General features: G+C 56.9%; 1 protein-coding gene across 4 annotated transcripts in view; it reads left to right on the top strand.

The window, feature by feature from the left end:
- TSPAN9 (tetraspanin 9) overlaps positions 1-13,396 on the top strand; it is a 197,373-nt gene extending 183,977 nt beyond the window's left edge. For all 4 annotated transcript variants that reach the window (XM_081060456.1, XM_081060459.1, XM_081060457.1 and 1 more), the window contains 6 exons: positions 5,525-5,716; positions 6,101-6,175; positions 7,358-7,459; positions 7,909-8,040; positions 8,384-8,467; positions 10,020-13,396. In XM_081060456.1, the coding sequence (XP_080916582.1) occupies positions 5,525-5,716; positions 6,101-6,175; positions 7,358-7,459; positions 7,909-8,040; positions 8,384-8,467; positions 10,020-10,091 (657 nt within the window). In that variant the 3' untranslated portion in view covers positions 10,092-13,396. The remainder of the gene's footprint in view (positions 1-5,524; positions 5,717-6,100; positions 6,176-7,357; positions 7,460-7,908; positions 8,041-8,383; positions 8,468-10,019) is intronic.
- The last annotated feature ends 503 nt before the right edge of the window (positions 13,397-13,899 follow it).

Genomic DNA, 13,899 nt, shown 5'->3' with positions numbered 1-13,899 from the left:
AAATAGCCAGAGGGTGTGAAGGGCTCTGAGGAGGCCTGGGGCAGGTGGAGCAGGGGACCTACAGGCCAATGAGGGGCGAGGGTGGGTGAATTGGGGGGTAACTTGGGGCACTGGGGGTTTTAGAAGTGGGGAAGGAGGGTGCATGGATGGCTTCTTTTTCAGGTGAGTTTGTGTGTCTGGGTCTGGTCCTGTCCTCAGGATGTGGCCTGCTCAGGCCCTTCCTGTCTGTCCATCCATCCAACAAATATTTATGTAGCTGGCTCTGGAAGAGAAATGGCTGGGCCATGAGCCTGGCCCTGGGAGTGCTGGTATTTTAACGAGGGTGGGCAGCAGTCCACACAGGGGGCTGGGCAGATCCCCGAGGTGCTCAGCTCTGGGTGCAGCCCCGAGCCAGTAGGTCAGCCCCAGGGAGGGCCACCCCCACACAGGAGAGGCTGTGGGCAGTTATGGGAGTGGCTGTCCTTGAGCTGTAAGCAGTGTGCCAGTGGGCATAGACACTCAAGAGGGGAGTTGGTTTGAAGGGGAAATTATGGGCTTTGCCCCAGAGACATGGGATGCCTGCATGAAAAATACATGAGGATACATGGCAGACGCATATATTAAAACTACAAATCAATATGTTCAAACTGAAGATGGGGAAAAATGCCATGGGGATATTGGCTAATTGCAACAGCCTTCATAAATGAGACAAGTCTGGCGTGTTTGTTCACTACACGGCCATAGCCCCCTGGGCCTCAGCTTGCTTGCGATGCATCTGGGGGATGGGCCCAACCGAGACGGGCAGCTCCTGAGGTGGCCCTCTGAAGGGCCCAGACGGGAGGGCCCTGCAGGAAGGAGACCCAAAGGCATTGCCAAGCGTGAGGCACTGTTCATGGCTGTGGGTATTTAGCAATGAACAAAACAGACCCAAACCCCAGCCCTAATAAAGATCAAGGCCATGGGCAACTGGAAGGGTAGGCACTTGTTTTCTCAAGTTTTGATGGGATTTATTTGGAGCTCTGAGTTGAAAATATTCAGAAATGCCCTCGTTTGTTGGGGGGAGGGAGTAAAGGTCAGGGAGGCTTGATAGTCAGGTGGTCCCTGGGCCACCCCGTGCTTGGAGAGGGGTGCCCACGAGGCCGGCTGATTCGGGTCAGTTGGTGCTAGCGTGGGCTGGGTCCTGGCCCCTGAGTCACCGTGCCTCGCCCGGCCTCTTCCTGCCCTAGGCTGACTGTAGCTCGGTCATCTCAGCTGAGACAACCCTCCAGTTTTGAAAGGGAATTTTCCTGAATGCCACCAGCTAAGCTCTCTAGCACTGAGGTTTGGCTGTGCCGCTGCAGGCCTTGTCTCCTTCCTGTGTTTGGCGTCCTCCGCATGGGTAGCTGCCCCTCTGGTCCTCCCCTCTCCCATTCCTGCCTTGCCCCCTGCTCTGCCCACAGAGATTGCCCTCCTGCCCAGCAAAACTTCTTGCTGGCAGCTCCTGCCTCCTGCCCATTGCCTTGTACCAGACATTGGCCTCTGCCCTGCTCCTGCCCCAGCCCTCACCAGCTCCTCAGATAGTCTTCCCAGCTCTTGTCTCCTCTCACGTTGTACCCACCCTCTCAGAGCCAGGAGCTGCCCCACCCTCGGAGGGAACACACCAGGTGTTTCTCTGATGGTGTTTCAGGGAGTTGAGAGCCACAGGGTGGACACCTGCCGTGGGGTGGGGCTAGGGCAGGGTTTCTGAACCTGCACTAACATTTGGGCTGGATAGTTCTTTATTGTGGGGGCTGCCCTGTGCATCACCCCTGACCTCTATTCATGAAGACGCCAGTAGCACTCCCCTCCCCGCGTGGTGTCAACCCAAAGTGTCTCTAGACATGGCCAGCTGTTCCCCGGGGAGCAAAGTTGCTCCCGGTTGACAACCACTGGACTAGGAGATGAAAGCATCATGTCTCAGGCTTGGCTAAACCTGTGCTGGAATGGACCTGAGAAATTTTCTAGTCCAAACCCCACATTTTAAGGGAAATTGGCCCTGAGAGAGCTAAAGAATCTCAAGGTCACAGAGGCGAGCAGCATGATGAAAGAGGCATTTTAGAAAAAGGATTCGGACGGCTCAATGCAGGCTGGGCTGAAAAACAGGCCAGAGGCAGGGAGGGGAGAGTGGGGGGACCTGGGTGTGAGACGGGGGCTAAGGCGGGGGTCTTGGTGCCTTTCTCCTGGGGCTGGGGCGCAGGGTGCATTCACAGACTCCTTGGAGTGGCAGTGTGGAAGGGACTCTGTTCCAAATGCCAGGAAACCAGGTTCTGAGCCCATCCTGGCAGTGTGACAGCCGCAGTGTCCTTATTTGTAAACTTAGGGCCTGAGGTTTGTGTTTTCTTCTGCCTGGAGGCTCTGCTGGTTCTGGGTCGGCTGAGATGAGAGCACGTTGTCCATCTCAGCAGAGATTCCTGAGCGTGGAGGAGAGGCAGTGGGGTGTGCAGTAGCGCCTCATGGCGCTGTACAAGCCTCGTTCATTTAGCAGACACTGTGTGTGATGCTTCCCCCCACCCCAGGCTTAGGTGCAGGCTGTCGGTAGGGCTGCCCCACCTGGAGGCAGCAGATCCCCTGGGACCTAGCCTGGGCACGGCGGGACCGCTGGCTAGAGATGAAGAGGGAAGCAGGGGACAGAACAACAGCCTCCTCTTAAGGCGATGGAGGGAGTCTCCTGGTGGGTCTTTGGGAAGCTTGACCAAATCAAAGAACATGCGGTACAGCGCCAGAGAAGCAATTCTAAGACAAGTGACCAGCTCCTGGAGCTTCTGCACTGTTGAGGTTTTCTCAGACGGAGGCTCGTTGAACTCACGTCAGTGTCCCCCGGGAGGGAAATGGAGAATGGAGGCCGGGAGGGGACCCCACCAAGCCTACTCCCAGTGGGAACTGGCTTCTGAGTGGGAAAGACAGTGGGAAAAGCTGTCCTCTCTGGGGAGGGTCCCAGGGGGTCGTGGCGTCTCCAGCTGCGGGATGGTGCTGGCGTCCTGCAGCGCTAGGGGCCCAAGGCCCGTCTGTCCCTTCAGTATGTCCCTCTACCTATAGTGAGTGACCCGGCAGCAGCGGGTTTTCCTTACGCAGTCCAGGTTCTGGCTTTTAGAGCCACAAGTCTTCAACATGAAGATCATGAATTTCCATGGTATGATTAATGAAAGAAAAATTGAGCCGGCAGCTTAGTAGAAACTGATCAGATTGAAGAAAGTCAGTGACAAGTTGCATGCAAGTTTCAGCGCCTCACTGACAAACCCGGAGCTTCTGACCTGGCGTGGAGCTCCACCTAGTGGTTACAGGGCGCCATTCCCCGCGCAAAGCTTAGAGATGCCCCCTTGGGTGGACGGGTGATCTGGGCGAGTGTGCCCACACCTTGGGGGCCTTGCCCTAGTGCCACCTGGGGCTGCTGCAGAGTGTCGGAAGTTCAGGACACCTCTCCACAGTGTGGGGGGCCAGGCAGCTGCTCCACTTACCTAATTCCATCCCTCCCCCTGCTGCTCCGCCAACAATCTGGTTTAGTAATACGTGGGACTATCCTCTCTGCTTTTGTCATGCCCAGTCTGGGCCACCTTTGTTCTCCATTTATCAAAGTCCTAATCATTCATTGAAGCCCAGCAAACCCTCTCAATACTACCTTCCAAATGTACCTCAAATCAGACCCGGTGTGGGTCTCCGCCAGCCTGGTCCAGGCAGGAGCCTGCGCACTGGTCGCCGGCTCCCCGCTTTGCCCTCTGTGGTCTGTTCTCCGAATAACAGCCAGAGAATTCTGTTGAAAGCATAAATCGCGTCACTCCCCCACTCTGGAAGCTTCCCATCCCACTAAGCACCCACATTTTCTTTCCCGATGCCTGCTAGGTCCTGTCTCATCTACCCCCTGCAACCCTACCCTGCCTGCAGGTCCCCTCCTTCACACTGTTGGAGCCACGTGGGCGTCTCCTCTGTGGCTGTTCAGGTTCATTCCCACCGCGGGGCTTTTGCACCTGCTGTCCCCTCCTCCGGTACACCCTTCCCCCAGGTATTTTGACAGGCACTTCCCCTGCTCAGGTGCCACCTTTCCAAGAGGTCTTCCCTGACCACTCTGTTCCCAGTCACTTTCTAACTCCTTACTCATCGTTACTTTTCTTCACAGTACATACCAGAACCCCAAATTCCATACATGTCTCATGTAACACTGGTGTCTTGTATGGCATTCCCTCCATGAGGGCCGGGCCTTTACGGGTGCTGTTTACCGGCTCCTCAGTGCTCAGAGGGGGCCCGGCTTATTAAGTGGGGGCTCAGTTTGGGTGTGCCGGCTCGCTGTCCTCACTGCTGCATCCGAGTCTCCTCTCTGAGCGAGAGCAGCTTGAGGGCAGGCCTGGCTTGCTTCCTGGGGGTCACACAGCTCCCGGAGCACAGGAAGTGCTCACTGAGTACCTTTCAGCCAGAGCCTGGTATTGGCCACCTGTTCCCTGTGCTTGCTTCCACACAAATTCTTACAATAATCTAGAAGGTAGGTAGGTGCCGTTATTCTCATCTGGCAAGGTCGCCCAACCAGGACAAGCTGGAGCTGGGGGCCAGGTCCACGTCTGGGGCCCCCGAGCCCTGGGGGGAACGTCTGCACTTTCACCCTGCGTGGAATGTTCTTGCCCTCTGCCTGCCCCACGTCTACCAGCTTTGAAGGGCTGCCTCCTCCCATTGGCATCTCGGACCAAGACACTGATGGTGTCTTGTGAACTCCTGTGCCATTTGTTTGGCCCCAGTGTGTACTGCCCGGGTGGGTGCTGCATTTTCATTGCTCCCGTCCGGCCTGAGCAGAGGCCTGGGGAAGGCAGGTCTCTGAAGTGCTTGTAGCTGTGCTGGCACAGAACGCGGCGCGCCGGAGGCACTCAGTGAATATCGGTGCACTGATTCATCGGCTCCTCAGACTCAGCAAACTTCCTCGGAGCCGCTGGGGTCGGGCTGTCAGCTATATCAAGCATGAAATAAGGCAGATGTGGAGATTCGCAGCCACATGAAACCGAAGCTTCCCCAGGTGAAGCCAGTGGCGTCAGTGGCCCAGTGGACAAATGGCCCTTCTGGTCAGGGCAGCAGGTCACGGTCCCTGGAAGGTCTGGCTCTGAGGAGCAGGACTCCGAGATCCTCTTCCTGGCTCTTGCTTCCCCGTGACCACCGTGTGCCCCTCTCCCTGGGCTCCTTCCTGACCTCCAGGGCTTCTCCTCCATCAAGTGGGAAAACGGCAACTGCTCATATGCATCTAGGACCTGCAATGTTTGTCACGTGATTTTGCCTGTGTCTTATTTAATTTGATCCTCAGAGTGACCCTATGGAGTCCATGACGCTAGTATAACCCCATTTGCCAGGTGGGGAGACTGAGACACAGAGAGAATGAAGGCATTTGTGTGGGTCCCACACCTGACATGGTTTGAGGCCGTGGCCACAACTGACAGCAGCCTGGTCCCCACCCTGTCTGTGCCTCAGAGTTGTGGGTGAGGGTATGGAGTCGTTTGAGCTCCATGGCGATCGATGCAAGAGCGGTGCCGTCTAACAGGCTTTCCTTTCTCTCCAGCTCTGTGGCTGTGGGCTGCTCGGAGTGGGCATTTGGCTCTCCGTGTCCCAAGGCAACTTTGCCACCTTCTCCCCCAGCTTCCCCTCGCTGTCTGCAGCCAACCTAGTCATCGCCATGGGCACCATTGTCATGGTGACGGGCTTCCTCGGCTGCCTGGGGGCCATCAAGGAAAACAAGTGCCTCCTCCTCAGTGTAAGTTGGACCTCGTATCCCCAACCCTCTGAACTCTGGATCACCCTGCATTGGGCCACAGAGACAGGCAGGGCTTGGGCACATCAGCTAGCTAACTGAGCCCAGAGAAATTGCTTCTAGAATGTTCTTTGTCTAGCCACACCCCTCTTCCTCATGATTGGCTAGCCCTGCCTTAGTTATCCCTCCCACCCTGGATAGCCTATGTGTTTTGTCTCCCTCCTCACCTCTCTGGGTTTCCTCAGGAGTAGTAGGTGGCCTCTCCTATATCTGGGAAGCCCTGTCTAGGTGCTCCCTGACCCTGCCTCCCTGCCATCCTTCTTGTTCGTACTCCATACCTGGCCATGGCCACCACCATGTACCCACACCTGGACCTTCTCTTTCCAGTTTTTCATCGTCCTGTTGATCATTCTGCTAGCAGAGCTGATCTTACTTATCCTCTTCTTTGTCTACATGGACAAGGTAAGCCTTACGTGAAGGGAGGGGCTTATGGAATTTCAGTACCCTTGGGATTGGGTCAGGCTGGGGCAAGTCAGAGGAAAAGTGCTGACAGTACTGGTGAGGAAGAGCGAATGGAACCAGGAGAACTAGGTGGGTGCAGCATGGGGAAGGCGAGTTTGGGATGGTTTATTACCTTGTGTACCTTAGGAAGTAGAGTCCTGTAAGTCACACAGGGATGCAATGGACTGCCTCTGCATTAGTGAGCTCCCCATCACTGGGAGCAATCAAGCATTTTTGTGTTCGCCACTTGGAGAAGGGATTCAGACCTCACTAGATGGTTGGACTGGGTGACTTGAGGATAATTGATCAGAAACATGGAGGAACTTTACAGGTGACATCATGAGTAGGACTAATAGTGGAAGGTAGCTATATTTCCTTTTCCAGAGACCTCTGAGGACCGTGGGGTTCAGGAGGATGGTGGGGGGTCCCCTGGCAACCTCACCAGACTAGAGAGTTCCCAGTTACATTGGAGAACTTCTTACTGGTACTACCAAAGCTGCCTGGCCAAGCAATCAGTGTTCCAGGGCTTAGCAGGCTCTATGGGTGCACTGTATCCAGAGACTAAGTAACTGTTTGTTCCTTGGATTCTTGAAGTACTTGCCCAGGCCACATTTAAAGGCAGAGCCACTATTGGGATTAGAAACAGTAATTCTTTTGCATTTATGAAAGGGAAGAAATAATATTGAGAGATCACTCTGTGCCAGCCCTGTTCTTGGCTCTTTATAAAAATTGGTTCCTTTAATTCTCACAACAACCCTAGAGGTAGATGTTATTATTCTAATATATTGCAGATAAAGCAGAGGCAAGAGAGAAGTTACTTGCTAGTGAGAGATGGACCTAAGATCAAAATGACTAATCTGCCACCGTCTGGTTCTCAGGGTGTGTTTTGACAGGGGCAGCATGGGGGAGGATGTTGTGGGTGGGGTGGCAAAGTGGCCTGTGTGTGTGGCTGGTCTCTTTGTTTCTGAGTGTTCCGGCCCCGACCTGCCGGGGTTAGCTTTCTTGGGAGTCAGTGGGTGCAGGCTGAGCCTCCCCTGCCCCGCAGAGCCCACTCCCAGGGCCGTCTCGCAGTCTGCAGGAGCAGTGGCCAGCAGGCCTAAGGGACCTGGTCCCAGCCATCCTGTCTGTCGCCCAACCTGACAGGTAAATGAGAATGCCAAGAAGGACCTGAAGGAAGGCCTCCTGCTGTACAACACAGAGAACAACGTGGGGTTGAAGAACGCCTGGAACATCATCCAGGCCGAGGTGAGGGGTCGGGCAGCTCTGCCCTCTGCACAGATATGCCGCCTGGTCATGGCTCAGGCCAGGAGGCTCTGATTCTACAAGGAAAACAAGTCAGACAGCCCGCACACCCCATGGTCAGCCCTGGGGAGGGGCCGGCAGTCAGCGTGGGACAGTCCACCAAGCACAGAACCAGCGGTGCTGGCGAGGAACGGAGGGCCGAGCACGCCTCCCCCGTGTCCAGTGCCCAGCCCTGAGGGGCGGGCAGCATTCCCGTCTCCTGGCTCTGGCCTCTAAGAAGGAGCTAGCATCATCTCTCGGCTGAGGCCAAAAGAAGGAGCAAAAGGAACGCCTTTGTCTCCTCCCCTGAACTCCAGGGTAGCAGCACAGTGGGGCTGGGTTGGCCTGGGCAGGAGGAGGCCATGAGGAGGCCTGTGGGCTGTGGCGCGTGACCCTGTCGTCCCCACCCACAGATGCACTGCTGCGGGGTCACCGACTACACAGACTGGTACCCAGTGCTGGGCGAGAATGCCGTCCCCGACCGGTGCTGCATGGAGAACTCCCAGGGCTGTGGGCGCAACAGCACCACCCCCCTGTGGAAGACGGTGAGGCCTGGGCCGCTGTCCCTCTCCTGCTCCCAGGAGCCTGTGCGGTGGATGGGCTGGCAGGAGGACACCAAGGAATTGCCTTACGGAGGGTGGGGGCCACGCAGGGCTGAAGCCCCAGGCAGGGGGAAATGGGGGGCTGGACCAGTGGGAGCACGAGGGGGTGGGAGGAAGAGTGGGGTCTGAGGCCGTGCTGTGGGGTCTCGTGGGTGGAACCATGGGCGGAACAGGGCCTGCTCAACGGCAGGATGACCAGGTGAGGTCAGGGAGGGACAGGACGAAGGGGTAGGGATGGGGGCCGAAGGGGCTCGTGCTCACACCGGCCTTATCCCTCCATCCCTAGGGCTGCTATGAGAAAGTGAAGATGTGGTTCGATGACAACAAGCATGTGCTGGGCATGGTGGGAATGTGCGTCCTTATCATGCAGGTGAGAGCGCTTCCAAGTCCTGGAGAGAACACGCTCCACCCCCACCCCAGGTGGGGTCACTGCCCCAGGCAGCTGGCAGCCCTGAGGTTCCCTGCTCTGCCCAGCCCTGCAGGCACCGTGGGGCACTGCCTTGGGCCGGGTGCTGGCATTGCATGAAGCCCTGGGTGGGTTTGCTCGTAAACACACTTGTCCCCACTCCGTAGGACCTTTCCCTGGGACTGAACTGAATGAAACCCAAGTCCTCAGTAATGATGGTGAGCAGGGGCTCGTGGGCCAGATCTAGGTATCTGTGACCTGGGCTCCTTGCTTAGGTTCTGTGCCTGAATTTCTCCACATCAGTATGATGGCACGATCGTCGTGCTACTTCTTAGCCTGAAGCGAGTTTAATATGCCTAACATAGGGCAGAGAGCAGGACCAGGCACACAGGAAGTGCTCCGTCATTGTTAGCTGTAATTAGCAAGCACTTAATGGCAGTTGTTCTTTGTAAGCCTAGCATAGATGATGGAGAGAGAGGGAAGAGGAGGGGATCCCTGCCTCCCGCCTTGAAACTGAGGCTGACACAGCTGGCTCGGAGCTCCCGGACCTTTCTGGAGATGAGCATTTCCTGGGCTCCCTGCCGTGCCCACTTATGCGTGGCTCTTATCCCGGTGAGCCGGATTCCTCTCAGAGCACTTGAACTTGGCTGGTTGGTCAATGGGAAGACCGTCCTGCATGAAGTTATCTTTCTTATCCTCCGCTGCTGGGCCTGGGCGCCTGATCATGTCTGATCTGCCTTGGAGCTTGCAAGCTTAGCAGGCGAGCCCACTGTCCTTGTTGCAGAGCTCTGAGGTGGGGTGCGCTCACAGAGGGAGATGCTGTGTCGTACGGAGAACGGGGCTCACGGCAGGTCTGCCTGTGGTCAGGCCTGGACCTGGACCGGAGCCGGGCTCGCCAGCCAGTCTCGTCCATTTATGCCTAAACCTTCAGGGCAGGAGCTGTGAGAGGCACACAGAGTCACTGCTGTACGGCCTGTGTGCGTGGCCCCCTATCTGTGGTGAGTGGGGCCACAGGCCGGCCTCCTGCCTCCGACACCGCTCTGGCCCCCCCCCCCCCCTTTCACGATTCAGGAGTTGAGGGAACACGAACGAGCATTAATGTCGTCCTCAGCATAGCATCATGGTAAGACACGTCGGCTCCGGTCAAAGACATCACGTCATGTATTCCAGAACCAAGCAGAAATGACTCAGAGCGTGGTTTTTCATGTTCCTGCCACCTTCCTCTCCCGCTCCTCACTTCCTTGTTGGCTGCCACTTAGGGCCCGTCCTCTGTGCATTCAGGCCTCACCACAGCGCTTCAAAGTAGGCAGGTTACCACACCTTGGAGAGGTTCGCTGACATTCTGTACAGATAGCAGTGAGGGGCCGACTCATCTGTGCGCCCTCCGCTGCTCACCGTCGTCTTCATTCCACCAGCGTTTTTCCAGCACACGAGTGGTTGTAGGGTTTGCTCTGGGTGGACCGTGTCAGAGCCCAGGCGCGGAGCTTTGTCTAAGCCCTTTCCCCATGTCTTTCAGATTCTGGGCATGGCCTTCTCCATGACCCTCTTCCAGCACATCCACCGGACTGGGAAGAAGTATGATGCCTGAGCGTCTGGCAGGAGCCCCGGCCCCCACGTGGACACTGCCAGGGAAGGAGATTTGAGCTTTGTGTTGCCTGCCCGCACTCCAGACTGCTGAGCCCTGCCCACCGCCCCCAGCCGCCCGCCCTCCCCACCCCACCTCAGCCTTCTCGGGGTGCAGGGCCAGGGAGGAGGAGGCGCGGAGACCTTGGGGTGCTGGGGCGCCTGGGTTCCTGCACCTGTGTATTTGCCAAAGAAGACAGGGTGGGCCAGGGGACGTGCTCCAGGAGACCCAGCACTGATGAGTGTCTGCCCTGCCCTTCCTCACACGGACACCGTCCCGCGTGGGGGTGCAGCAGACTGCTCCCTCCTGGTGGAGACTGCCCAGCGGAGGCCATCCTGCAGGAGAGGGGGAGAGGCCGCCTCTGGCCAAGGCCCCGGGGAGAACCTTGCCCAGGCTTTTTATACCTTACAGTGTAACTTTTTTATTTTATTTTACTCTGATTATGATTATTCAGGAATATTATCTCAGATAAGTTTAGGGTTAGCTTTCTGATTTATAACTTTTTACTGCGTTGATTTCTGTAACGGTTTGATTTTTTTTTTTTTTTGAGGGTGGGAGATGGGTGGGGAGAAAGGACGTGTGTAGGTTTCAATCAGGACAAACCACTGTGCAACCCTCAGGAGGCTCTCAGGTGGGATATGCCCCCCTGCATTCGGAAAGCACTGAAAGGAAGGCCCGGCCAGGACTGCTGTCTGTGGCCCGGTGTCTGTGGCACAGAAGCCCGGAAGAGGAGGTGAAATGGAGGAGCAGGAAGCAACGTGGGGGCGGCCTGCATGGAGCGGTGTGTTTGCTAATGCTGGTGCAAGAGGCCAGAGCAGGGGGCTGGTGAAGTGCTTTGCCAGGAACATGGCTGGAGCCATCATGGGTCCTTACACTTCACTGATGAGCAGTTGTTCTTTTTTCCCTTCTTCCTTCCTCCTGCCCTCTGCTGGCATGGAGGCTCCCCCTTCCCTCCCAATCCCCATGCGGGCCTTCCCGCATCAGGTTCTGCAAACCCCAGCGATTTCACAGACATTCCTGCTAGAAACTCTCGGACACATACCTCTCTAGTTCAGCTGCTGCTCACGTTCTCACATTGCTTCTGGAAGGGGAAGCAGTCCTTACGTTTTGCTGCTCAGACAGTGGCAGAGGATCCATGACAGCCAGGAGGGGTGGGTGGAAATGGTGCCCGCGGTCATTCCAGGCTGATTCACCAGGCTGCAGATTCCCAGCTGGGAGGGAGGGAGAGATGTCCATCTGGGTCCCAGGACCCCCCTTTCCTTCTCGGGGTTCACTGATGCTGGGGTGGGTGGCAGTCACATCCTCTATGACCCCAAGGAAAAGTATGTAAAACTGAGAGAGGTCAGACTGCATCCTGTTTAGTAGACGCAGGATGAGAGCAGGCTGAGTTAGGACTTTGGTGGTGAGCAGGCGGGTGGGCATTTGCCTGTAGCAGGGCACCCCACTAGAATTTTTGCTGGTCTACGCTAGCGTTTTACAGTTAAAGAAAAAAGTCAAGAATTCATGGGATGGACTTGAAAAGTCTCCCCACAAGCTAGCTAGGAGCCGATGCACTTCTCCAGGTGGGGCCTTGCGTGGAGCGGCTGCCTTTTCCCACCACCATTTGACTCTATAGCTTGGTTTCCCTCTGGGCCCACGTCTCCTCTCCAGCCCCCACCTGTCTGCTCCGAGAGCTGAGACCTGGCCACCCAGCCAGCTCCTCCACTCACTTTAAGTGTGGCGCGGTCGGGACCAGGAGCACCGAACTTTAGGTGAGCTCAGGATTCTCGTTTCTGCAGGGTGAGGAGTAGAGCAGAGTGGCCTCCGTGGGTTGGGCAGACTGAAGCTGCCTCCCTGCAGTCGGGGCACTGGTGCTGATGGGAAAGCTGGGAAGGTGGGGCCCTGGGTGGAGGATGGGCAAGCACACATCTGAGCAAAACTGCCTTCTGGGGCCTCTGGCCCATCTTCCTGGTAAGCAGCTTCAGCCACCTCCCCGGGAAGCCTAACCTGCAGAGCTCAGCACAGACACACATGCCACCATGCCACCGAGGAGAGACACTCAGCAAACAAGCGTGCAAGGTGCACAGTGGGACCGAGTGCATGATGAGTTTATGCTGGGGGGGAGGGGCAGGTTTGTTTATGCCTACCAATGCAATTTTTAATTTTTGTTAAAATCAACAGCAAAAGCCTAGCACCGTGGGGAGTGCAGCCTCCCTGGCCACCTTGTTTCGGGAGCTTCAGGGCATCGTCTGGCCCTGGAGCCCTTGCCACAGTCCCCCTCCTCTTGCCAGCCCCCCACCGCATCCATCTGTTTGCAGGGCCTTGCCCACAGTTCCCAAACTGCCTTCTTGCCTCGCCCTGTACTTGGTTTCGTCACCTGGCAGAGCCCACTCTGGGCAGAAGGTGCCGTGCACGGGCTGGGGTACTCTTCAGGCCCCTTGCCCGGCCTGCACAGTGGTCACCACACTACATAGAAGGCCTCACCCGTGGCTCTCACCAAAGTCAGAGTTAGTTTAATCAGGTCTGATACAGGCAGTTTATGGACCTGACTCAGAAGGTCAAGGTCCTGTAGACTTCAAGGGAATGCCTGCCGTGGCCTCTCGGCAGCCGTCTCGCAGGGGAGGTGGTGAGCAGGGGTTGAGAACTCGTGGGGGGATGCAGCAGGTGTCGGGGCACAAGTCTCCACCTGCACCCCCAGCTGCAGTACTGTCAGCACCCTCCCCGCAGACATGGGCCTGCATCTTGGGCTCTCACTCTGGAAAGGCTACTGAACCCACCCAGATGCTCACAGATATTCTGGTCTGACGTGGAATGAGGTCGCCATCCCTCCTTTAGTGGCCAAAGAGCAGTCCAGATGGATGGAAATGCCTGTCCCCGGCTCTCCAGCCCCCTGCCCACCCACTGGTGGAGGTGCTAACTAGCAGGGGCCTGGCACAGGATGGGAGCTGGGGCCAGGTGTGTGGGGTCTGCTCTGTCCAGCGGCCCTTCAGCGTCCAGACACTCATGTTCCTGTTCTAACCCCCCCACACCCCCAGTGAGGCCGTAGTCAGGGCAGGGCCTGGCCCCCCGCCCTGAAAGGGCACTCTGAGGGCGAGGCCTGGGGGCTGGTGGCCACCCCTGCCTAGCCCTGGGGGGCAGCCCGGCGGGGCAGGGGGCACCCCTGTTGGTTTCAAATGCACTTTTCTGCTTGCAATGCCGTGTCTACGTTTCCTTCATCCTGGTCCTGGCTTTATTGAACGCCATGTTTTTAGCATGTTTTTAAATAAAAACTGATAATGTGTCAAAAGCACAAACAGGCTGTCTCTCTTTGTGGTGTGTTTGTTCCCTCAGTCATGACATGACCATGGTTGGTGTGAGGGATGGGGGCGGGTCAGGCAACAGTCCTATCCTTTGTCCACAGTCAGAAACCCATCTCCCCTCTCAGACCCAGCTTACAGATCGGGGTGTGTGGGGGGAGGCGTCCCCTCGGGGTGACTGAGGAATCCTAACCCCCCCTTTGCCTGGTGACCTGATACAGGCTTGGTCAGGGGCCAGTCCCAGTGGCCCAAGCCCTCTGTATGAGAGGCCAGCTCCCACCTGCATGTTTGTGACCTCTCGTAGACCACCAGTCTTGTGGGCCAGGCCCATAGTGGGCTGGGAGAGGGGGCAAGTATTGTCATTCATGGCTTCTTGTGGGGATAGGGGCTGGGAGAGAGTCCCTCTGATGTTCCTGGGGTTCACTTACTGTCTCTTCTAGGAGTGGGCACCTTGCGATGTGACTTGCCCAGGCTACACTCTTAGGTGGCTCTGAGAT

Source organism: Rhinolophus hipposideros (genome assembly GCF_964194185.1).
Source record: "Rhinolophus hipposideros genome assembly, chromosome: 9".
Taxonomy (NCBI): Eukaryota; Metazoa; Chordata; class Mammalia; order Chiroptera; family Rhinolophidae; genus Rhinolophus; species Rhinolophus hipposideros.
This window is presented reverse-complemented; position numbering and strand designations above follow the sequence as displayed.